Genomic DNA, 25,435 nt, shown 5'->3' on the forward strand with positions numbered 1-25,435 from the left:
CCGCGGCGAGGACATTATTAGCCCAAAAATGGAAGACCCAGGACTTACCGACAATTGGAGAGTGGCAGACAAAGATGATTGAATATGCAGAATTAGCGAGACTGACTAGCAGGATTCGAAACCAGAGGGAGACAAGGTTTCTAAGAGACTGGAGTAAATTTGTGGATTATATGGAAAAGAACTGTAGAAGTTTAAAGACACTTGCAGGCTTGAAATAAATCCTACGAATTGACTTTAAGGACTAGATATAAAGGAACTGCGAGATAAGAATTGATTAGAAAACCTATTGAGGGGAGGGAGGGAAGTCAAACTCGGCTGAGTATTTTTAATAGGAGATTGTGAGAAGTGTAAAAAGAGTGATGTATGTACTGTGTTGTATTGAATGTTTGTTTGTTTTGTTTAATGTTTTTAAATGTGTTTAATTGGAAAATTTTAATAAATTGTTATAAAAAAAAACAAAATACCTTTTTCCCCTCAAAGGATTCTGGGCAATGTAGTTTCACCCCCTCGCAGAGTTCTGATTCCCAGCAGCCCCTTAACAAACAGCAGCACCCAGAATTCTTTGATGGGGACGACGACATTATTTAAAGGTGTAGTGTGCATGCAGCCTAAGACTAGAAAAATGAGAATCTGAAATTGGAGAGGATTCACCCACCCCCTAGGTTTGGGGCCAGTGAGGGGTGTGGCCTGGGGAAATGGGGTGTGGCCTGGAGGAGATTCCCAAGGGCCAGGTTTAGAGGTTGGGGGGGGCGCAGTTGCCTCCTGGGTCTTAGGGTCTTCAGGTTCCTCTTCTGGATTCACCGCACAATAATTTAGCTCTCCAAGTGGTGAGAAGGCAGGGATTTGTATCTCCTGGTAAGGGGGGAAATGTCAGGCGCTTGCCCTTTCTCGCGTCTCATGGCTGAGCTACATTTCGAGCTGAAGATAACCTGTTGTAGAACAATAGCTTTCTCCCCCACCCCTTAGAATAAGGGCGACTGATCTCTAGGTAAAATAAAAATTCCTTCAGTAGCACCTTAACGACCAACTAAGTTTTTATTTTGGTATGAGCTTTCGTGTGCATGCACACTTCTTCTGATACACTGAAACAGAAGAGCCAGACCCTTATGTATATTCAGAGGGTGGTGGGGGTGGGTGGGAATGGGTGATGGGCTGATAGGAGTGGTAAACCTGTTGATGGCTGTTAACGACTGCTGATGACTGCAATAGGTCCTGCGGGGGGGGGGGGGAAGCAAGGGCTGAGGCACTAAAGAAAGCTTGATCATGCATAATGAGATAAGAATCCTATGTCTTTGTTCATCCCAGGTGGCTCCATGGTTTTAAGCTTGGTAATGAGTTCCAATTCAGCAACTTCTCTTTCCAGTCTGTTCCTGAAAATTTTCTGTAATAAAACAGCTGCTTTGAGATCTTGTATAGAATGTCCTGGGAGATTGAAGTGTTCTCCTACTGGTTTCTCTGTCTTGTGGTTCCTGATGTCAGATTTATGTCCATTTATCCTTTGGCGTAGGGTTTGGCCTGTTTGTCCAATATAGAGAGCTGAAGGGCACTGTTGGCATTTGATGGCATACACAATGTTAGAAGATGAGCAATTAAATAGTCCTGAGATGGTATGTTGGATGTTGTTGGGGCCAGTAATGGTGTTGTCCGGGTGTATGTGGCAGCAAAGTTTATTGGGTTTATTGCAGGCTCTGGTACCAGTGTCCATGTTAAGTCTGGTGGTTGTATTATTGTGGGTGAGGAGTTGTTTAAGATTGGGTGGCTGTCTGTAGGCAATGAAAGGTCTTCCTCCCAGAGCTTGAGAAAGGGAGCTGTCATTGTCCAGGAGAGGCTGTAGATCTCTGATGATGCGTTGTACTACAGGTGTTATGGAAACTGAGCAGATAATAACAGTAGTAATTATTTGGAAAGGTGATAATCTTATTGAAAGGGATAGAATTTTAACTAAGAATGTATCTTTTACAACTTCCCAATGAATTTTTTATTTAGACACAGGATATTCTCCCCTTTTGGTTTGCGTTTTTGGAGTTTCATCCCAGCACTTTGTAATTATCGTAGATTTATTTGACCGTGAAATGCCTTAAAATCCGTTTTGAGGGTGAAAACAGCAGTTTACAAATGTAATAAATAGATAAACACAGGGCCTTCCGGTAGGAGACATGTTTTGGCTTGGGGGCCACATTCCCTTATGGGAAATTTTCTGAGGGCCGTGTAGCAGTGGTGGGCGGGGCCAGAGGCAGAAGTGGGTGGGACAGAAAATGTGACTCCTCTCTTTGGACATTAAGCTGGTTGCTGGTCACACAAATTTCTGCACATACCCTTCCATCCCTTCTCCAAGTAAGCGAGAGGCTTAAATTTAATTTATTATTTATACATCGCCCATGTGGCTGGGTTTCCCCAGCCACTCTGGGCAGCTTCAAGCTAAATATTAAAATACAATAATTCATCAAATATTAAAAGCTTCCCTAAACAGGGCTGCCTTCAGATGTCTTCTAAAAGTCAGATAGTTATTTACAGTGGTACCTCGGTTTACGAACTTATTCCATTCCAGAAGTCTGTTCTTAAACTGAAACCGTTCTTAAACCATAGCGTGCTTTCCCTAAAGAGGTCTCACGTCGCTGGTGCCCTTCCACCGTTCCGATTCCGTTCTTAGATTGAGGTAAAGTTCTCAAACTACTTCCGGTTTTGCGGAGTTTGTAAACTGAATCGTTCGTAAACAGGACTGTTCTTAAACCGAGGTACCACTGTATTTCCTTGACATCTGATGGGAGGGCGTTCCACAGGACGGGCGCCACCACCGAGAAGGCCCTCTGCCTGCTTCCCTGTAACCTCACCTCTTGCAGGGAGGGAACCGCCAGAAGGCCCTCAGCGCTGGACCTCAGTGTCCGGGCAGAACGATGGGGGTGAACACGCTCCTTCAGGTATACTGGACTGAGGCCTTTTAGGGCTTTAAAGGTCAGCACCAACACTTTGAATTGTGCTCAGAAACGTATTGGGAGCCAATTCAGGACCAGTGTTATATGGTCTCGGCAGCCACTCCCAGTCACCAGTCTGGCTGCTGCATTCCGGATTAGTTGTAGTTTCTGGGTCACCTTCAAAGGTAGCCCCACGTAGAGCGCATTGCAGCAGCACATTGCAGTATCCTGATTCAAGGACACATTCCAGCAAGGCAAAAGCACTTAATGGGAGCATAGATCAGAGCTGAGGAGGGCATAGTCTGAGAGAAGGGTAAGAAACATCCCAAGGGCCGGATAGAGGAATCTTGAGGGCCGCATTCAGGTTAAACTTCCCCACCTCTGCAATAGGTTGAGTGATGAAGCCTGTCTCAAGGAGGAGGTTTCCCTGTGTAAGAAAGAAATAACTAAATTTAAAAATGAAATGAAATAACATGTTAGTGATTTGCTTTCTCTCGTCCCAAAGCGGAGCGCCGCCTTTCAGATTTCCCACCCTGGTGTGTCAAAACGCCTTTGCAACCGTAGCGGCCACCCTGCTCACAGCCTCCCTTTCTCTGCCTTGCAGTCGTGTTCGTCTGCTGCGCCCCCGACATCTTCCGTGAGCTCATGGTCCATGCGTATCGTGAGGGGCTCACCACGGGCGAATACGCCTTCCTCTACATCGACCTCTTTGGGGCGAGCCTGCAGAGCTCCACATTCCCCGATCGGCAGCTCCCCTGGCGGCGGGATGATGGGAACGACACTGTTGCCCGCGAGGCCTACAAGGTAAGGCTCCTGTGCAGCCGTCAACGCCACCCCTGGCGGGCGGTCCCATCTCCACTGCACATGGTTTGAGCTGAAACAAATATGCATCGGTACGTATCTGACAGCGTTTGTCCATTCTTTCCCCCTCCAGTGCAGACTTCTCGGTTGTAGGCAATTAAGCCCCACTCAGAGTGGAAACCTACTGAGATTAATGGCTCTCGGTTGCGCCATACTCATGCCGTACATTTAAAGCACTGCGATGCCACTTTAAACCTGGGAAGAGGAATTGATTGTGAAGCCACCCCTGTGAATTGTAGCTCTGTGAAGGGGAATGGGGGAGTCTCCTAGCGACTCTCAACACCCTTAACAAACTACAGCTCCCAGAATTCTTTGGGGGAAGCCGTGGCAATTAAGCGGCACTCAAAAAGTAGAGACCCATTGACATTAATGGACCTAATTTGGGTCACATTACCATGCATTTAAGAGTGCTCTAATATCACTTCAAACAGCCACTGCACACACACACACACCCCGGTGAATACTGGGAATGGTAGTTTGTTAGAGGGCACTAAGGGTTATTAGGTGCCCCCCCTATTCCCCTCACAGCTATAGTTCCCAGAGTTCCCCGGGACTGATTGATAAACCGTGTTGGGAACTGTAGTCTTTTAATAGGCGGTGTGTGGAAAATTCTGACTTTTCTTGTTGTGGCCCTCTGTTCAATGTCAGGGTCCCATCTGTTGCTCTGCCTTCTTTGCCTCTGGCCCCGCCCATGATGGAATGTGGCCCTCGGGGGCCTCTCTAACTGGCCCTTGGGCCTCTGTGTGGCATATGCCCCACTCCTCATGCCCAGGAAGGGAGACCTCTGACTGAATATAGCCTTCAGTTACCCTGCCCACCACAGGCATGTGGCCCCTGGAAGGTCACCGATGAGGGGAAGCGGCCCTCGGACTGGGAAAAAAAAGCCAAGCGACAGGCAGAAATTCAACCGGGGAAGTTTCCTCCTGGCAACGGAGGCGGCAGGTGACGGGGAGCTGGACTTCTGGAACTTCTGCCGGTCAGGAAGCCGTTAAAAGGTGTGGATGCTTTGCCAGGAAGCAGCCGCCAAGAGAGAGAGAGAGAGAAACATGGCCATTGTGCCAAGAACACCTGGCAGAGGAGGCCTTGCGGAGGTTGCTGTGCTTCCGTGGGGGAACTGCGAGTGCCTGGCGGGGATCCCAGCGCCTTGGGAGCATCGGGGACGGGCATGACAATGAGGCTTTGTGACGGACTTGGAAGCTGTCCTGAGGCTGAGGTTGGCAGCCGAGTTGGCCATTGTCAAGACTCGCCGGGGTCTCAAATTACTAGTGTTTGGGAATCACGGCACCCTCTACAGGCACAGAAGGGAGCTGCGGTTCGGGCAGTATCCTGCTTACAAGAGAAAAGGGTTGTGTGTATCTGCACCTCAGAATGAAGTTTCTAAGGTCTAAGCCGGCACTGCTTGAAACCAGGCGTTTATTCTGAACAATGAGGACTAGAACCTTACTTAAATCAGGGGAATGACCATAGCTCCTGCTTTATGTGTAGGAGGCCCCAAGTAGGGCTGGGAAAGGCTGCCGGCAAACTGCTGCCAGTCAGTGTAGGCAACCCTGCGCTAGCTGGAGCAACGGTCAGACTGCGTGAGGCAACTTCCTATGGGCACAAAGGCGATGGATTGTATTCTTGGTCCTCGGCAAATTCCTCATTCTTCCTTCCTTCCTGCCACCCACCCACCCATTTAACTCCTGGAGTACTGGGTTCGAATCCCACCCGGCACCCCTGTTGTGCCTTTTTGGACTGGGCCTCCCTCCCCGCACAAGATCCCGTCGGAGGAGAGGGGCGCTGAGGGTTTAGGGTGGAGGGGAAGGGCGATGACTTTGGCCAGACCTGGCCGGCTTTGCTTTTCTCCGGCGTGAGAGGAAGGAAGCAAGATAATTCCTCCGGAGTAGCGGGCAAGTTATCGGCTATTAATAGCCCAGGGAGCTGAGAGCCGGCCTGAATATCTAAGGGGAGAGGGGCAGGATTCATTGCCTCTCAATGCCTGTTGGGTTAGATTGGTGGTTGGGAGACACACGACTTTGTTTTCAATCTGAGGGCCACATTTATATCTGGGAAACCTTCCGAGGGCCACATGGCAGAGGTGGGCAAGGCTAGTGGCGAAAGTGAGCAGGGCAACAAGTGGGAATTTCACCTGTGGTTCGGTAGGGCTAATTTATACACACTCACCCCCCTCCCCGCCCTCTCACAAGAGGCAGGATCTGAGTTCGAGGACACGGTCTCCCTCGGGAGTGATGGACTCTCTTTCCTTGGAGGTTTCTATTCAGAGGTTAGATGGCCGTCTGTCATGGACGCTTTTAGCTGAGATTCCTGCATTGCAGAGGGTTGGACTAGATGAATCTCGGGGTCCCTTCCAACTCTACGCGCAGCAGAGCCAATGAGTGAGGGCTGTGGCCTGAGGAGAGCGTTTCAAGGGCCAAGTAGAGAGGCTTAGGGGGCCACTTTCGGCCGCTGGGTCCCAGGTTCTCCACTTCTGGCTTCGAAGGCTTTAAAAACAGAGGGGTTTCACAAACTGTGAAAAAGATTCTATGAGCTGAATAATGGAGACCTTGTATGTACTTTCCCATGTTTTGTAACACAATAAAATCCTTAATACAAACTAGTTTGTTTGTTTTATTAAGCCCACTGTTATATCCAGCGTTAGACCCATTTAAATTAACAGCCATGACTAACTTAGGGCCATGAAATTCAGGGGGTCTACTCTGAGTATAACTTAGTTTGCCACAACCTCGGATGGTCACAGCTTTGTCACCCCTGGGTTAGATGGTTGGTTTCTTGAAACGAGGGGCTTAACAAACCTCCCTTAGCAAAATAGCTAAGTGGAAACTCCACAGGCAGGAGCAGTGTACCTCCAAGGTCCTGATTCTGGGGGCAAACCAGGGAGGGAGGGCTGTTTCCACCGCACCCTGCTTCCGAGCTTCCAAGAGGAGATTCCGACTAAACATTTCTGAAGGCAAAAGCTGTTTGACGGTGGAGAATCTCGGATGCCGGCGGACTCTCCTTCATTGGAGGTTATTAAACAGAGGTGAGGTGGCCGACAGTCAGGGGGATTCCTTAGCTGTGATTCCTGCATTGTGGAGGGGTTGGTCTTGATGACCCTCGGAGGTCCCTGCAGTTCTGTGATGATTCCAAGTGATTTTGAGCGCACGCCTCCCTCTCGCCTTCTGCGCAGGCCGTCATGATCATCACGTACGCAGAGCCCACCAACCCGGAATACAGGCCGTTCCTGCAGGAGGTCAAGGAAGGGGCTCGAGTGCAGTTCAATTTCACCATGGAAGACGGCCTGGTAAGGAAGCAGCGCAGGTAGATTTGCCTTCCCGGCTCACCACAGCAGGCAAAGAGGGTCTGGGGGAGGCCTATTGGCTGGGAATGCCTGCCTTTTGTTGCCTTTGTCTCCTTTCCATAACAGAGCGCCATTGCCTTAACTGGAAATATTTAACAGGGTCAACTTAGGGCAACGTGCAATCCATTATTTCGCAACGGCGTGTGTTTTTGTTATTCATTTATTTAAATCTAGGTGCTGCCTTTTCCTCCAAGGGGGTGGCGTATGTGGTTTTCCCCTCCCTGTTTCATCCTCACAACTGCCCTGCGAAGTAGGTTAGGCTAAGAGAGCTTCACGCCCAAGGCTGTACCCAGAGAGCTTCACGTGGCTGAGCGGGGATTCAAACCCTGGCCGCTGATGGGTCCTAGTCCAGCTCTCTAACCCAGTGGTTCCCAGTGGGTCCGCGAGCTATGCCAGAGGGGTCCGCAAGATGCTATTAGAATAAAAAATATATTAAATATATTTCGTATGATAACAGATTTTTTGTTTTGTCCACTTCCTGCATGAGCAGAGTCTAGCGCAAAACTAGAATTAGATAGAGGCAGTAGTTCTGCTGTATGCCGTTAGGTGGCGCTTTACAAACACTACTGTTTTGCAAAGAGGCAGCGCACGCATTCTACTAACGCTCACCTCCCCAAGATGCTTTGCACGCGTCGGCTTCATTTGTGCGCTACTGCGCAGGTACCCTGTCTTCTCCATTCCCCTCCCTCCTCCCTGGCGCGCGCTGCCTCTTTGCAAAACAGTAGTGTTTGTAAACAAAGCGTTGTTTTTCGCGGAAGCTACAGTTCGCGTAGTTAAAAATGGACCATTGGTTAAAAAGTGGTTCATCTCATTAAGAACTGAAAATTAAAACTAACTGATGGAGTACTCTGTTGTAACTGTAAAAAAACGTATAAATATAAAATATAAATATAAAATATAAAAAGACTCTTAATTTGGCTCTCACTTTTTAATTTTAGGATTAGGAATTAATGGGGGTCCTTGCAACAATAGCGGCTCGATGAGGGGTCCTCGAGAAAATTTTGTTGGGAACCCCTGCTCTAACCACTACACTGCACCGGCGTTCCGTATGAAAACAGGACGTTTCAGAGATTTCCATACGAAGGTGACGGTCACACCCATTGACCCACCTGCACTGTCCTCACCCACTTCTGCCTCTGGCCTTACGCTGAAGGCATGCGGCCCCCAGAAAGTTGCCTCGGAGGGGATTTGGCCTTCGGGCTGGGATGAAACAGTGACTCTCAACTTCAGAGGGGAAGCAAAGTTGTAGGAAACAGGTTTGACCTTTGAGTAAGCAAGCCAAGGAATGTCTCCGAGTTGAGCTGCATGGTTTATCCTCATAACAACCCTGTGAGGTAGGCCAGGCCCTGTCAGCTACGCACCCATCTCCCTCCCACGTCCTACTCCAGCACTCTAACCACTAGGCTGTTAGTGGCTCTCCATTGTTATAAACCATGCCGGCACCTTGTTTATTATAAACCGAACCTCCCAAACCTTTTGACCCAAATACCACAGTCCCACAGTGAGCGGAGGTACGTGCCCCATTGATTCTAACCTCACTGATGAGTTGGCATTCTGAAGTTGGCGCTGTGGCCTGAAAGGGCTCCCTCCTGGTCTGGTGGCACCCGCCCTGTCCCCCCCCCCCCGGCTGAGTGGCCGAGAGGCAAATCTAACTGGCCTGGCTTTCTTGCTTTCCAGAAAAACTTCATCGCTGCTGCCTTTCACGATGGGGTGATGCTCTTTGCTCAAGCAGCCAGTGAGATGCTACAGCAGGAGGGATCCTTCTCCAACGCCACCTTGACCACCCGCCAGATGCAGAACCGGACTTTTTATGGTCAGTAGTGTGCCGTTTTCTGTCCTCCCAACAACCCTGTGAGATAGGCTTGGCTGAGAGGAAGGGACTTGCCCCCAAGGTGAGTTTCGTGGCTGAGTTGGGGATTTGAACCCTGGCCTCTCCCAGGTCCTAGTCTAAACTTGGGTCTCCAGCTGTTGTTGGGCTACAGCTCCCATCATTCCTAGCTAGGAGGACAAGTGGATCAGGGAGGATGGGAATTGTAGTCCAAAAACAGCCGGGGACCCAAGTTTAGGAAACCCTACTCTAACTGTTATGCCACACAAAAAATGGTTGCTGGGCAGGGACTGTAGTTCAGCGGTGGAACTCCCGTTTTGCATGCAGAGGGGTCGTGGGTTCGATCCCCCGCCATCTCCTCTTAAAGATTCAGGGTGGACAAAAGAAAGTCCTTCTCAGTGCAGCACATAGCTAAGCTGTGGAACTCGCTGCCACAAGATGTAGTAAGGACCAACCTGGATGGTTTTAAAAGAGGATTGGAGAGATCCGTGGAGGAGAGGGCTCTCAGTGGCTATTAGCCTCCGTGGTCAGAGTCAGGAATGTTTCTGAATTCCAGTTATTGGAAACCACAGGAGGGGAGAGGGCTCTTGTGGTCCAATCCTGCTTGAGGGTTTCCTGTAGGCATCGGGTAGGCTGCTGTGAGAACAGGATGGCTGGACTAGATGGGCCATTGGCCCGATTCGGCTGAGTCTCCTTATGTTATTATGTAGAGCCATTCATTTCAATGGGTCTTCTCCGAGTAGAACGTAGTCAAACACAACCCCATACATTTAAAGCACATGACTTCCTCCCGAAGAATCCTGGGAGCTGTAGTTCGTAGGGTGCTGGGAATTGTAGCTTTGCGAGAGGGGAACTACAGTTCCCAGCATCCTTTGTGGGAAGCTACATAGTTTAAATGTATGGCATGGGTGCGACCACATTGCCTGCTATAGCCAGGAAGCCCCACCCGTCTGGTTGTGGTGCTTTTCCTTTCGAAAGAAAGACCAAGTCAAAAGAAAAGTGAAGGTTTTCGAACAGAGGTTGGATGTGTCAGGATGTGCTCAGAGTAGACCCATTGAGATGTGTGTGGCAGATATGTTCACCTCTCCTTAAGGACCAGTGTGGGATTGCTGTTTTCCCCCCTCTCCTTCCTTCTTTTGGCAGGGGTCACAGGGACCCTGAAGATTGACGAGAGCGGCGACCGGGAGATGGATTTTTCCCTCTGGGACATGAACCCAACAGAGGGGGAGTTTGAGGTTCGCTTCTTTTGTTGCTTGTCTGTCTGTTCTCCCCACTCCCCACAACACGTATTCAAAGGTAGACCCCCTCCTTGAACAAGGGGGCATCATGGGTAAGAGCCAGTGATGAGGCCCCTCACCCACGGCAATCCCTCGTCTCCTTTTCAAAGCCATTTAAACCAGCGATTGTCACCATGCCCTTGTGGCAGTGAGTTCCGTGGGTGGGGCATGCTGTGTGAAGAAGCTCATCCACGCTGTCAGACTTGAAGACCTTAACCCATGTCCATAGAGCAGGGGTCCTCCATCATGGGGAAAGAATGTGGCCCTGCAGCCTCTTTCTTTGGCCCTTGGGACCCTTCCCCAGCCCCACTCTGGTGGCTGCGCCCTTTATCATTCCTGCTTTGCGCACTCCCCCCTTGGGTACGTTTGCCTCTCTGGAATTTGCCCTTCAACTCTGACCATCCCCTTTGCTTGCCTGGATAGAGGATGCAGAGGTGTGTGTGTGTGTGTGAGTTTGTTTTGAATTTTATTTCTAAATTTCAAACATTTTCAAGACGATACATACTTCCAAATACACATCCATTTCACGTTTGACTTCCCCTCAACCCCTCCGTGGACTCCCCTGCAGTTTCTAAATTTGCTGTATATTATAAATCTATATATATATATATATATAAATGGTGAAGGTGCATGTGTGTTATTCCCCATTTTTCTCCCACAAGCACTTACCTGATTGTCTTGAAATTTGGCCACAACCTCAGAGTCACATGTGAGCAAAGTCTGGGTTTGCACATATAATGGTAAGTCAAACCATGACTTAGCTTCTATTTCCCCCCCCCCCCCAATAATTTTTATTGATTTTACAACAAAAAAGAAAAACAACAATAACAAACAACAATAAAACACAATTAAACACAGTAACATAGAAAGAAAACACAAAAATCCAAATCCAAATTCCTTTAACATTGTATATAGGGACCTCCTCGAGTTCTCTCGATCTGCGATTCATTTCACTTTTATCTTTAGCAATTTCTAATGCATTTTTTAATAAAAATTTCTTACAATTTCAGATCTTTCATAGCTCTATTTCTTCACATAATTCCCATATCCACAGCTTCTATACACTTCTAAATCTAATCTCAATATACAATTTTAGCATAATTTTTAAAAATAAATTTTGAAGTCTTTCCACTCTTCTTCTGTCGCTTCTTCTCCCCGGTCGTGAATTCTCCCGGTCATCTCGGCCATTTCCATATACTCCATCATCTTCATTTGCTAGTCGTCCACTGTTGGTAATTCATGAGTCTTCCAGTTCTTAGCCAATAATACTCTTGCCGCCGTTGTGGCATACATAAAGAAATTAACATTTTTCTTGGGAATCTCTTTCCCGACTATACCCAATAGAAAGGATTCTGGTTTCTTAGTGAATGTGTTTTTCAACCCTCTCTTTAGTTCATTATAAATCTTTCCCCAGAAATCCCTTACTAATGGGCAAGTCCACCACATATGAGAAAAAGTACCTTCCTCTTTCTTACATTTCCAACATTTGTTATCCTTGTTATGATAAATCTTAGCTAATTCTACTGGTGTAAGGTACCATCTATGACTTAGGTTCTAATAGCAGCAGGAGCAGTGCAAAAATCCGGTTGCAGGTTGGCTTAATAGAAACCCCGACATATTTCCTACAAATAAACACAAAATAGATCACATTTTCCTGATACAGCAAAATTTTATATTGCAGGGGAAAGTTGTCATAATTCCAATCTCAAAATGGGATGACCCGGGGATGGTGGGAAGAGGGGGGCGTGATACGTCATGGGACGGGACAGGTTGGGGGAAATCACAGGGAAAAGCCGGGGGTGGGGGGGAGGAGGGGGTGGGATATGTCATGGATCAACACAGGATGGTTGCAGTCACAGGGATTAGCCACAGCAACGCGTGGCAGGGCCAGCTAGTATTCTATACTTTTCCACACTGTACCCCAACAAGTATTCAACTGCTGTTCTTCATTCAAATCCTACGTACGTTTTAACATGTTTACAATCATTCTTTAAATATTCAACGGAAAGTTTCCACTCCTCTTTCAAGTCTACCTCTTCTTGATGTGTGTTTTTGTGTATTTATTTGTGTGTGTGTGTGTGTGTGTGTGTGTGTGTGTGTGTGTGTGTGTAGAAACCAGCCCACTGTCCAAAGGCAAAAGTTACATTTGTGGCTCTGCCCACTTTTACTCCTGGATCCTCCCCCACCACTGCTGTGAGGCCCCCAACATGGTTCCCAGAAAGGAATGTGGCCCTCGGGCTCCTCATCCTCACCAAGGAGGGAAAATGGTACCCTGCCTCCATCTCCGTATCTCCTTTTCTTCTCCCTTCTCTCCACCCGCCCCCACCCACCGACTCCTTTCTTTTCACAGATCGTCGCCACTTACAACGGGATCACCAAGAAGATCAAGATGGTTCCCGGAAAGGATATCCACTGGCCAGGGAACGTCATTCCGAGGGATGTGCCCTTCTGTGGTTTCGAGAACACCAACCCAGCCTGCCAAAAAGGTACTGGAGGGGATCCCAAGAAGGCCCCTTCTGCTGGCTGTGGGGGGTTACAGTGGGGCCTGATCCAGGTGGGCTTAACCCAGTGGTTCCCAATTAGCTAAGGACTGTGGACCCCCTGTTTTTCAGAAACCAAGCATGTGGCCCTTGGAAGGCTGCCCAGAAGAAGATATGCGGCCCTCGGGCTTTAGGAAAAGGGGCCCCTCCCTAGTTTTAAGGGGAAATGGCTGGCTAATGGTTCTCCTTCCTTCTCCCTTCATTGCCTTCTCTTGCCTACAGCCTCCTTCTCACTGCTGGAGATCTTGTCCCTCACGATGACCTTGGTCCTGTCCGTCATCATCGTCACGGCTTTCTTTGTGTACAGGTGAGTGGCTGGGCGGAGTTTGTGAACAGGTGCTGGCAAAAGTAAGAACGGCTTGCTGGATTCGACCTGGTGTCCTTCTGTTTGTTTGTTTGCTGGCTGGCTATTTGACACAGGCCCTGCTTGAAAGCAATGGGTTGTGTCTGGGGCTAGTCCCACTCAGAAATAAATTAACGTGACTTAACTCGGCTCTGTTAATTGCAATGTGCGTCTAAGTAGAACTTAGATGGATGCCACTTGGTGCCTATTCCCCTTCTAACTTGTTTTATCCTCCGTACCTGACAACTCGCAAACATAAAAAGCAAGGCAGTTCCTAAAAATGAAACGCTATGCAACTTACAAAAATGAACATGGAAAACGAGGATAAACCAACCTAATACATATCGTAGGAAACTGTGTGCAGGGAAATAAGATGCAAGCCCGCCTGCGGCAGAAAATTAAGATCTGGGTGAATATGAATTTTCCCCTGGCACCTAAAACAGATAGTGATGATGCCAAGCGTGCTTCCCTGGGGGGAGCATTCCTTAAACGGGGAGCCACCACCGAGAAGGCCTGTTCTTGTGTCACCACCATGGGAGAGGGCCCATGGTGCAGGACCTCACAAAGAACACAGTTTTGCGAGGCGATACGTTTGGGATTGTGCATTTGTGGTGATAAAAGAGAAGGAGGCAGCAGGGTGGGTGGGAAGCTTGTCAGGCAGGCCTGCAGGACCCCTGACCCCTGACCCCTGTCGCTGCCCTCCCCTCCCAGGAAACTGAAGCTGGAGAAGGAGCTGGCCTCTGAGCTGTGGCGGGTGCAATGGGAGGATGTTCAGTCCAGCAACTTGGAGAAGAACCTCCGCAACATGGGGAGCAAACTCACTCTCTCACTGGTGAGTCCTTGAATCCTAGAATCGTAGAGTCGGAAGGGACCACAAGGGCCATCTAGTCCAACCCCCTGCAACGTAGAAATCTTTTGCACAATGTGGGGCTTGAACCCAAGACCTGGGATTAAGAGTCTCATGCTTTACTGACTGAGCTACTTTACTTTACTTTACTTCCTCCTGTTTAAAACCAATATTATTTATATGTCAAAGAGAAAAACAACTACCAGACCTTTAGAAGACATCTGAAGGCAGCCCTGTTTAGGGAACCTTTTAATGTTTGACGCACTATTGTACAGTATTTTAATATTTTGTTGGAAGAGTGGCTGGGGAAACCCAGCCAGATGGGTGTGGTATAAATAATAAATTATTATTATGATTATTATTAATAATTTAATTTATAGCCTGCCTTTTCCTTCAAGGAGCTCAAGGCAGCATTCATGGTTCTCTTCCCCATCTCACAACAACCCTGCGAGGCAGGTTGGGCTGAGAGGGAGGGGCTGGCCCAAGGTCATACTCAGTGAGCTTCATGACCGAGTGGGGATGTGAACCCTGGTCTTTTCCCAGGTCTTCCTCCAGCACTAACCACTGCACCATGCAGGCTCTGCGCTCTGTTTAAACCACTTTGGCGCCACTTTAAACAATCATGGTTTTCCCCAAAGGATTCTGGGAACTCTCATTTGTTAAAGGTCCTGAGAGTTATCGGGAGAACCTCCCTCCCCTAATTCCCCTTTGCAGAGCTGCATCTCCCAAAGATCCCTGCAGAGACGGGTTGGTGGATAAACCACTCTGGGAATTCGGATCCTCACACATGAAATGTGCAGATATGTAGGTTTTAACTCTGTTCAGGCTGCGCATGTCCTGCAAATAAAGATCTGGGGTGTGGGTGGGGAGGTGTTTTTCTTTTTTGCTCTGCCACCAGATGTTCCCTCTATGCTTTCCTTCCTCAGAGAGGCTCGAACTATGGCTCCCTTCTCACCACAGAGGGACAGTTCCAGGTTTATGCCAAGACAGCTTATTATAAGGTAAGCCCTGGAAAGAAGAGTCTGTACTTCTTGGAAGACAGGACTAAAGCCAATGTTTATGGGTGGGGATGTTCATTGCAGGTCTCGTGGACCAGGTAGGGCCAACCCGTAGAGCCTCTTGCTCCTCTTGTGGTGGATAAAGTCATCAATGGCTACTAGCCACAATGTCTGTGGTCTGCCTGTGTGCTTCTGAATTCCAGTTGCTGAAACCCTGTTTGTGGGTTTCCAACCGGGGCATCTGGTTCGCCTCTGTGAGAACAGGATGCTAGACACCGATTTAGCAGTCAGGCTCTCCTGACGTCTTTAATGGAGCCTCCAGATCCAGAGGCTGTCTATCTGGATTCCTAGGTTCTTAGGCGCATTTGGCCACTGTGAGAACAGGATGCTGGACTATAGTGAGTCGCCACTGGCCTCCTCCAACAGGCTCATCTTTCTTAGGTTAACCGTTGAGTTGGCCCAGGTGGATGAGTCGATGGGTAGGCGGACACCTCCCTTGCAAAGCGGCCGAACTGGCCAGCCTTCTTTCCCCGGCAACCTCAGCAGCACGATTCTCTCTCCTCCTCCCTGATTTCTGCATCTCCTTTCAGGGGAACCTCGTGGCCGTGAAACATGTAAACAGGAAGCGGATTGATTTGACACGGAAGGTGCTCTTCGAGCTGAAACATGTAAGCAACTGGCTGGAATGCCCTTTGAGAGTGTGGCAAAGACTCCAGGCTGGTGGTGGAGGGCCTGGGTGGGGTCTATCCCTCTGGGATGGGGAGGGGTGATGATGGAGCCGGAAGATTATTGCGATTATTTTGTACGTACACCAACTCCTTTTCAGCTGAACAAGGTTCTCTAAGCAAACAGAGAACAATACTCTTTTACAGTGGTACCTTGGTTCTCAAACTTAATCCGTTCCGGAAGTCCGTTCCAAAATCAAAGCGTTCCCAAGCCAAGGTGCGCTTTCCCATAGAAAGAAATGCAAAATGGATTAATCCGTTCCAGACTTTTAAAAACAACCCCCCAAACAGCAACGAGGCCGTTGATCCATAAGATGAAAGCAATAAACAATGTACTACAGTCACACAATCAGTAGCTGAACTGGGTTCCACACAGTCACAAAAACGGAAAAAAAAAGCCGCAAAAACAAAAATGCAAAATAAATAGCAAAAACAGACAGACCTCAGCGTAACACTCAAAACGGAAGTGTGGCACTCACATCGGAAGCGTAACATTCAAAGTGGAGCACGTTCGACTTCTGAAAAAAGTTCACAAACTGGAACACTGGTTTGCAGTGTTTGGGTTCCAAGTTGTTTGAGTACCAAGGCGTTTGAGATCCAAGGTACCACTGTATTAACATTTATCTAAATTGTGATAAGATCTTCTTCTTTTTTAATCCCTTATCTTCCAAAGTTATAAGGCCCGATCCAGCAGGGTCTCCTTATGTCCTTATGAAAACCATGATTACCTCTTTGTGCCTTTATAAATACAGCAACCTGTAACTCTGGACAGCGTGACACTCCTCTTGTCCTCCAGACCAGCCCTTCAGAAAGTGCGTTTCTTTCCATGCTCTGTGTGTGTGAGAGAGAAGGGGTGTGTCTGAGAGACAGAAAAGGGGGTGGCAAGGAGACAAAGTGTGTTATGGATTGTGGCAAGCCCCTCCCACTTTGGGGCCATGGCCCCGCCCACCACCAGGTTTGAGGTCCTTGTATTAATTTATAAGGCCCATAATAATGAATAATAATAACAGCCCCCCGTGTTGCATTGGGTCTGGCTGTTTAGCAGAAGGTTGGTGGTTTGAGCCCAATCAGGGACGGCTGCATAGCAGGGACTAGATGACCCTTATGGTCCCCCTCAACTCTACAATTCTTTGATTCAAATTTGGGTCTTAAGGGCCAGTGGGGCTCCAGTAGGGGTGTGTGTGTGTCACTCTGGCAGTGTCAGCAGTTTGCCTGCCCCGGGCTCAGGCAATCCATGCTATACCACTGGTGGTCTTTTCCGGGTCTTAGTGTGAAGGGAAAAAAATGCTTATCCCCTGTTATTTGGAATTGCTCCCCTAAAGATACCCTAAAACCCCTTGCATAATAGACGTTTGTAAAAGAAGTTATGAAAACTATGGATTGACCTTGTTCAGGACAAAGGGTATTTGCTTTTGCTTTTGCAAACAGAAGGGTGGGCAAAGAGTTGTTGATTTAATGCCACATCTGCTGCAGAGGCACCACAAATGGTAGCAAAGGAGCTAATGGGATTAGGAATTAAAAAATCAATTAGAGGTTGTTAATATTTCAGATAATTCAATGTATGACCATTTATCCTATTGCTTAATACACATTCGTTCATATTTGCTAAGCATCAGTTAGCTTGAACCTGATTATTACAAGGAAGAGGTGTACTGTACAGGCCCTCACTAATGTGTGACTATGCCTATTGAGGAGAAAAGGGTGATAAAAGATTTGCATGTTTAAATTTAAAGATCAACCTTTGTGTAATCTGCTTTTGTTTGCTGTGACTGTCCTGATCTGAAGTTAGTTTATTGTACCAGCTAATGACCTGTAGGGGGTTTGGCAATGGCATAGCGTGGGTTGCCGGTATCCGGTGTGGGCGAGCCACCACCACCACTGAAAAGCCCCTCCGCTGGAGCCAAGTGGGGCCGCCCTGCTCCACCTGCCTGTCCACGCACACCCACTCACTGTGGGCCTGAGCTGCTCTGCCCCCTTTGCCAGGGCCCCTGTGGAAGCCAGTGCCTGTGGGGGGTGCCTGGTTGTAACCCCTCAGAATTTTGTGTCTGGTTCCATGGCCCTCCACCCCATGCTACGCCACTGGGGTTTGAATCAGAACCTAAATATGTCATGTCATGGCTAGCTGACATGGAATGGCCAAGGTGGATCTACTTATGGAATTAACATAACTGTTGGTATATAAGTGTTAAACCTGTGCTCACTTATGGGACTGTCAGTTACTGCAGTAAAGTTAATATAAGGGTATCGTCTTGTAGGAATCTTGGTTGAGTTTCTTATTGAGCTCCCTACCTGGGACCAACCTGAGAAGTGGTTCTAGCCACTCCCTTGCCTATTCTGACACACTAGTCCAGACTTTCTCAACCTTGGGTCTCCCGATGTTGTTGGACAAGTACAGATGGGTCCTTCGTTGTTGTTTTTCTCCTTTCAAGGCAATGTATGTATATTTAGCCTGGAAGAGTGGGACGCGGGTGGTACTGTGGTCTAAACCACAGAGCCTAGGGCTTGCCAATCAGAAGGTTGGCGGTTCGAATTCCCGCAACGGGGTGAGCTCCCATTGTTGGGTCCCTGCTCGTGCCAACCTAGCAGTTGGAAAGCATGTCAAAGTGCAAGTAGATAAATAGGTACCGCTCCGGCGGAAGGTAAACGATGTTTCCATGCGCTGCTCTGGTTTCGCCAGAAGCGTCTTAGTCATGCTGGCCACATGACCCGGAAAACTGTCTGTAGAAGTGGACAAACACCAGCTCCCTCGGCCTTTAAAGCTAGATGAGCGCTGCAACCCCAGAATCGTCCGCGATTGGACTTAATGGTCAGGGGGTTCCTGTACCCTTTACCCTGGCCTGGAAGAGAAGACACTGAGGAGATGTGCTAGCCATCCTCAAATACCATACCTTAAGGGCTGTCCCATGGAGGAGCTTGTTTTCTCCTGATCTGGAGGGTAGGACCCGAACCCATGGCTTCAAGTGACAAGAAAGGAGATTCCGACTAAACATCAGGAAGAACTTTCTGGCAGTAAGAGCCATTTGACAGTGGAACGGTCTCCCTCGGGAGGTGGTGGGCTCTCCTTCCTTGGAGGTTTTTAAGCAGAGGTTGGATGGCCATCTGTCACGGATGCCTTAGTTGAGACTCCTGCATTGCAGGGGGTTGGTCTAGATGAAACCTGGGGTCCCTTCCAACTCTACCGTTCTGTGATTTTATGGATTTAGTGGGGCACCAGCAAGGGGCATTGAGCTGCTGGGGTATTTGGTGGGGCGGGCAGCGGATTCATTAGCGGGGAGAGAAAGCACATAGGGAGTGGGCAGAGAGCAGTGCAGAGTGGCACCCGGGTGCTGCTACAGCAGCGCAGAGGGCTAATGACTCATTAGTGAGGAAGCGGCAAAGAGCCAGCCATCTGCTCCTCCTTAATTAAGAGCCGGAGCAGCTTAAAGCAACAGGAATTTACGTGTGTGCGAAGGAGAAGATAAACAAGGGGCTTGGCTCGTGAAAGGGGCATCTGAGCAAGCAAAGATAATAGCTGGCGAGGGAGAGATATTTGCAACCTGCTTGCTTTTGACGTGTCTTTGTGCGTGTGTGTGCATGTGTGTGTGTGTGTGTGTGTGTGTCTGAAAGCATGCTTTTCCTCTGGCAAGGCATCCGCACATCAATCACATGCGCGCACACTGTCATGCGCTCAGCTCCCCGCGGCGCAAATTCCTTCCTTCCCAAACTGATCCTTTCCCTGTTTCCGTCCCAAGTTCTCCCTCCGCTTCTCTCGGCACTTATGCCCAAGGGTGTCCACTGAGTGGGGGGAATTCCTTTCCCTACCACCCCTATGATGACCCCAAAACCCCCAGATTCTCAGCTGCCTTAAATAAAAAAAGACTTAAGTAGTCCAATCTCCCTCTTCCAGTGTTTTATTCCTCCTCCCCTGCTGAAAAATTCCTGTGGACCCCTGTTTATGGATTTCTCCAAAGTTTCTATTTTTAAAATCATATTGCATGTGTGCCAGGAGAGGTTCCACATGAAGCAACCAATTATTTTATTTGTGGGGAACGAATGGCCATAACACTCCCTTGCGAAGTCTTCCATTTGTTTGTTTGTTTATGATGCCTTCTGGAATCCTGCGATGGGTTGCTAAACTTGTGGAATTGGTTTGCTTCTTCGTTTATTGCATCCGTATCCCACCTCTTCCTCCAAGGAGCCCCGGCTGGTGTACATGATTCTCCCCCTCCTCATTTCATCGTCACAACAACCTTGTGAGGTAGTCTAGACTGAGAGGCAGTGACTGGCCCAAGGTTGAACTTGGTAGCCAAGTGGGGAATTTGAACCCTGGTCTCCCAAGTCATAGTCCAGTACTAACCACACTGGCTCCCTGGTGGGTTTTTGTTTGGCGGGGGGGAGCAGAATGTGCTTGCACCAGCTCTGGAAATCCTAGATTGAAAGAACCCCAGGGGCACAAAATCCTTCGCTTTGCCTCCCATCCCTGAATAAATTACATGGTGCTTTATCATAGCTCTCACTGTTGATAAATCTCCTGGATTTAATTTTTCCACTGCTACCTGCAGAGTTAAGTCTTAGGGGGAAATAAATCTCCGGTTGTTAATGCTGGACAGAGAGATGGTTCTGTAGCGATGCTGTCAAAATGCGCACTGCCACGTCTCCGATTACATGCGACATCTCATTGGATCTAGTTAAATGTTCAGGAACTGCATCCGAAGGTTCTTGGCCTTCACGCAGCCAGAGGGGTATTAAAATTATGAAGGTGCTCCCATGTGAGATGTTACAAAAACTTCTACTTTCAGTCAAAAATGTAGAAAAACCTCAATAATTTTGAATGAATGAGTCCCCAAAGCATGGGATATGCACCTCACATTGGGGTGTTTGCAATAGCGGCAGTCAGTAGTGATTTCAGAAAAATGTGGCGCTTCTCCTTTTCTTCATACAGGCAACTCCCCATTTATGTGGGGTTTACATTCCGAGACCCCACACATTTAAGTGAAATTGTGTATATTGGAAACACTGTTGCAAAAGCCTGCACCCCATTCCGCCCCTTTTGGTGACATTTTTGGGTCATTTCCTGGTTCAGCGCGATGTATGCACACACAGTCGCACACATATCGAACCCGCCTAAAACGGTCACTGCCTGTACAATTTTAACCCTCCGGCTAGGGTTAAGTAGCTTCTGCAGTGGCTCTGTATGTGTGTTTATGTGTTGCTTGGGTCCCCGGCACGATTTGGGCACTTTAACCACACCTCCATGTTCTTTCCAGGTGCGGGATGTTCAGAACAAGCACCTGACACGCTTTATCGGAGCCTGCATCGACCCCCCAAACATCTGCATCTTGACAGAGTACTGCACCCGTGGCAGCCTCCAGGTATGTGAGAGTTGTGGCAAAACGGGCATGGCACACCCCACCCCCCCAGTGCTCCAAGTGGAGGCAGGAAGAATCCGTAAAGAAGTAGGTTTGGGGTTATGTGAGGGACAGAGAGGGACTTCGAGGCCAGGATTCCTTGGTTCCTTTCTGCAGGGGGTGCCTAGCTAAGCCAGCGAAGTTGCAGGAGGGAGTAGTCTAAAAGCATGCCTGGATGTTATCAACTCCTGCCCAGTTCGACTTCTCTCCTTATAGGTGGTTGAGGCCAGTGCCGGATTTACGTATAAGCTAAACAAGCTATAGCTTAGGGCCCTGCTCTCTTGGGGGCCCCCAAAAGGAAGAAAAAACCTGGATGTACGTTTCCAAAATACAAGATTAAAAACAAATAAAATAAAACCTACATACAGCAGCAGTGTTTTGTGTTGTGTAGGCTCCTATGATGTTAGTCATGGGCCCCGCCTGCTAGCCTGCTCCCTAAAATATCACTGGTTTGCTCCTTTCGATATATAGGGTGCCTACATTCTGCATGGACTAGTTGCATGGCAACATGCGCAAATGGCTTTAGATAACTATTAGGTCCATAAATTACCATATAGCATACAGGTGAAACTCGGAAAATTAGAATATCGTCGAAAAGTGCATTTATTCAGCAATGCAACTTATTGTTTTTTTATTTTTCTTCTAGTTTTTACAAATGCTTTCTTTTGGAAATTCCACAGTAATAAAACAAATAGTTACAATAATACAAAAATAAACATCGCTATTACATTTCATTAATTACATTCCATTTATAATTGACCTGCCTAACGACAAATAAAGGCTTGACATAGTATCTTGCTTTGAATGTCATGCATCCATCTCATGTATTGGTTTCACCTTTTAAGTTGCATTACTGAAAGAAATGCACTTTTCGACAATATTCTAATTTTCCGAGTTTCACCTGGATATTCAGCACAAAAAACAGCGGCAATTTGTTGTTGACAAAGGACAGCGGGACCTGTAAAGGGCCCCATTACCTTCAGTAGCCTAGGGCCTCATCAAACCTAAATCCGGGCCTGGGTGAGGTATGGATGTGATAGTTGAGCCCACACACAGGGCACTCGCTTTTCTTACTACTGCTGCCAATGAAGGCCAATTTGGCCATTCCCTTGGCAATGGGGCAGCCATCTTGCAGGCCTGAGGAGAGCGTAGTATCCCTCAGCCTTAATTACTAATGCTGCGGGCAGTGGAGGCTAATAATGTGGCCAATGCCTCAGCAAAAGGGTGGCCATTTTGTTAGGCCTGAGGGAAGCCTTGAACTTCCTATGCTTATTATTGATGGTTCTGGCAATGGAGGATGATCTAGAAGTCTTGGTAGACCACAAACTTGACATGAGTCAACAGTGTGATGCAGCAGCTAAAAAAGCCAATGCAATTCTGGGCTGCATCAATAGGAGTATAGCGTCTAGATCAAGGGAAGTAATAGTACCACTGTATTCTGCTCTGGTCAGACCTCACCTGGAGTACTGTGTCCAGTTCTGGGCACCACAGTTCAAGAAGGATACTGACAAGCTGGAACGTGTCCAGAAGAGGGCAACCAAAATGGTCAAAGGCCTGGAAACGATGCCTTATGAGGAACGGCTTAGGGACTTGGGTATGTTTAGCCTGGAGAAGAGAAGGTTAAGGGGTGATATGATAGCCATGTTCAAATAAATTAAAGGATGCCATATAGAGGAGGGAGAAGCGGACACGGAGCAATGGACTCAAACTATAAGAAAGAAGATTCCACCTAAACATTAGGAAGAACTTCCTAACAGTAAGAGCTTTTCGGCAGTGGAATTTGCTGCCAAGGAGTGTGGTGGAGTCTCCTTCTTTGGAGGTCTTTAAGCAGAGGCTTGACAGGCATATGTCAAGAATGCTTTGATGGAGTTTCCTGCTTCGCAGGGGGTTGGACTGGATGGCCCTTGTGGTCTCTTCCAACTCTATGATTCTATGATCTGGCTGCTCCCTCAGCTACGGATAACCCATCATGTAGACTTGAGGAAAGCTTAGCCTTCATTAACTTTGGTGCTGGAAATGGAGGCTTTCCTTCTGCTTCAGGGCAGCCATCTTGTAGACTTGGAGAGAGCCTAGGCCCTCATTAACAATGGTGGCCATACACTTGAGTAGCTCTGTTGAAAATAATGGACCCGAGTTATTTGTGCCTGTTAGTTTCAGTGGGTCTGCAATGGGTAAGACAAACACTACCCTTTGCCTTTCCCTTGGCCACGGGGTGGCCATTTTGTAGGCATGAGGAGGGTTTGGCACTTGCTGGCCATCATTGCTCACACTGCTGTCATGAGGGCGGCCACCTAGAGCAGTAAAAGGAATCACGTTTTTAGCTTTGCAAGCCTCCTGTGCCAGCCAGCCTCAATCCTCAGGCGTCGCTCTGGCGGTGTGTTGCCAAGCGGCAACCAAATGCGTCTCGCTGGCACGGATAATGGAGGATTCTGTTGGCAGCAGAAGGGGGATTGGCACTGTTGCCGTTTTTGTCCCACAACAGGAGTAAAAATCAAACCAGCAAATGTAATCAGTACCGACCCAGCGAATACAATCGGTTGTTGGTTTGTTTTTTTAAGCCTCCAACCAATGCGTAATTAATGAGTTTTTTTTAAAATAAAAAAACCACACACCATTATTTTAACACTTCCTTTACATTGAAATTAGACCTCAGGCCTTACTACTTTGAGATGTTCATTTTAAAAAAAAATCTTTACAATCAAGCAATATGTGTTTAAAACGTTGATGTGAGTTTGAATCTCTTTTTATTGCCGTTTTAACTTTTCAAAAGCCCTAAATTATTGTTGTCGGTTTTTCCCTATTGATAATGTTATCGTTTAATCTTTTTCGTAAAGCTCCTTGAGGCTTTCTCTCACAATCAAGCGGTGTATAAATTTTATGAAATAAATAAATGCAAGCTCTGCGAAATGAAATAAATAAACGGCTGGGCTGCTCCTTCTGTTAAACTCACAATTTATGTAAAAGATCTACATAGATTGCATAAATAACCAAACCACGCTAAATGGCAGGCAGCAGGACGAAAGGCGTAGCAGGAACCGAACCGCAGCGGAACGGAAAGAGCGTGGATTGCGAGGAGAACGGAAATCTTATTGCGTGTCTGCTTGTTGAGAACGTCGGCTGCACACATGCGTGGCCTTGACGTGTGGCAACTGACATGTGGCTATTCCATGCGGGAATTGTGCTGCAGAGAGCGAGGCTCAGAATCAGGCCTCTTTCTTGTGTGCAGCGCCGGAAAGTCTTCTGGCGTGGCTGCGTTTCTTCCGCACCCACCCGGCTCAGACCCGCCACCTCGACCGCAGCCCTGCCGAGGGCTGAGGCGGGGGCAGACGAAGCCTTTAATTAAAAGGCACGCCAAGGGGGCACTGCAGGCCTCTCTGCAGAGCCGATTCCAAGAGAGGTGATTTATAGCGTGGTGGATGAGCGAGAAGAATTGGCGGCGTGCGGGGGGTGGGAGATAGGGAGATTTCAACAGCCCTAGATTCCTGGCTGCCTGCTGAAGATAAGCATTTCCTCTTATAAAAGAGAGGAGGCAGAAACAGGGAGGCAGGAGAGAGGGGGAAGGAAGGAAGGAAGGAAAGAAAGAAAGGAGCAGAAGGGGAGAAAATGGTCAGGCAGCTGGAACTGGGGTGGTCTCTGCATGGAGACCCCAGGTTCAAATTCCGACCTAAACACACCTCCATAAAGCATTAACTGAACCTCTTTGAGCTGGTTGAGCTCTATCTCCCTCTCTCTTGTTCTCTTTCTCCCCCCCCCTCTCTTTCCCTCACTCTCAGCTGCAACCTACCTTATAAGGTTGTGAGGATACATGGAAGGGTGGGAGAGAACCTTTAGAGGTTGTTGTTGTTGATGATGATGATGATGTTGTTGACTCTCCCGCCGCCCTGAGGTCCCAGGGTGGGTTACAAAATTCAAACACAACCTTAAAAAACAGTTTAAAAGAACTTACAACCACAAAAACAAGTTGGGTTGTCAAGATGCCCTCAAGGCATTTGTGCTGAAGGGTGGGGGGTATGGGAAATAAAAGATATTCTCAAATTTAATAGAGGGCAAGGTTTCAATGTGTAGTCTCCTAGCGCGCGTGTCCTTAGATTGTTTGAGAAACTGGATGTTGTTGCGACTTGGGTTTCCTGTTTTGTTTTCATAAAAGAAAAAGAAAATTCCCCAAACAAGCAGGATATGTAAAGTGCTGAGTTTGGAAAAATTCACACTGAACGTTTAAAAAATAGACAAACCTAAAATTTCTAAGTGTGCTGTGAAATCAAGAGTTGGACTGTGCACTCTCAGGTTTAGTTTTTGCAACGGCGCTAGGTTTTGAATTTGCGGGACGAAGGCCTTAAGCATATAAAAGCCATGGATCGGAATGGATTGGGCTGTGTGTAC

General features: G+C 47.9%; 1 protein-coding gene across 5 annotated transcripts in view; it reads left to right on the forward strand.

Annotated features, from left to right (window-relative positions):
* NPR1 (natriuretic peptide receptor 1) overlaps positions 1-25,435 on the forward strand; it is a 56,545-nt gene that overhangs the window by 19,110 nt on the left and 12,000 nt on the right. For all 5 annotated transcript variants that reach the window (XM_035098153.3, XM_088659869.1, XM_088659871.1 and 2 more), the window contains 10 exons: positions 3,517-3,716; positions 6,940-7,053; positions 8,788-8,923; positions 10,082-10,173; positions 12,566-12,701; positions 12,978-13,062; positions 13,810-13,930; positions 14,872-14,946; positions 15,534-15,611; positions 20,915-21,019. In XM_035098153.3, the coding sequence (XP_034954044.3) occupies positions 3,517-3,716; positions 6,940-7,053; positions 8,788-8,923; positions 10,082-10,173; positions 12,566-12,701; positions 12,978-13,062; positions 13,810-13,930; positions 14,872-14,946; positions 15,534-15,611; positions 20,915-21,019 (1,142 nt within the window). The remainder of the gene's footprint in view (positions 1-3,516; positions 3,717-6,939; positions 7,054-8,787; positions 8,924-10,081; positions 10,174-12,565; positions 12,702-12,977; positions 13,063-13,809; positions 13,931-14,871; positions 14,947-15,533; positions 15,612-20,914; positions 21,020-25,435) is intronic.

Source organism: Zootoca vivipara, chromosome 16, assembly GCF_965207765.1.
Source record: "Zootoca vivipara chromosome 16, rZooViv2.hap1.1, whole genome shotgun sequence".
In the NCBI taxonomy this organism is placed as follows: domain Eukaryota; kingdom Metazoa; phylum Chordata; class Lepidosauria; order Squamata; family Lacertidae; genus Zootoca; species Zootoca vivipara.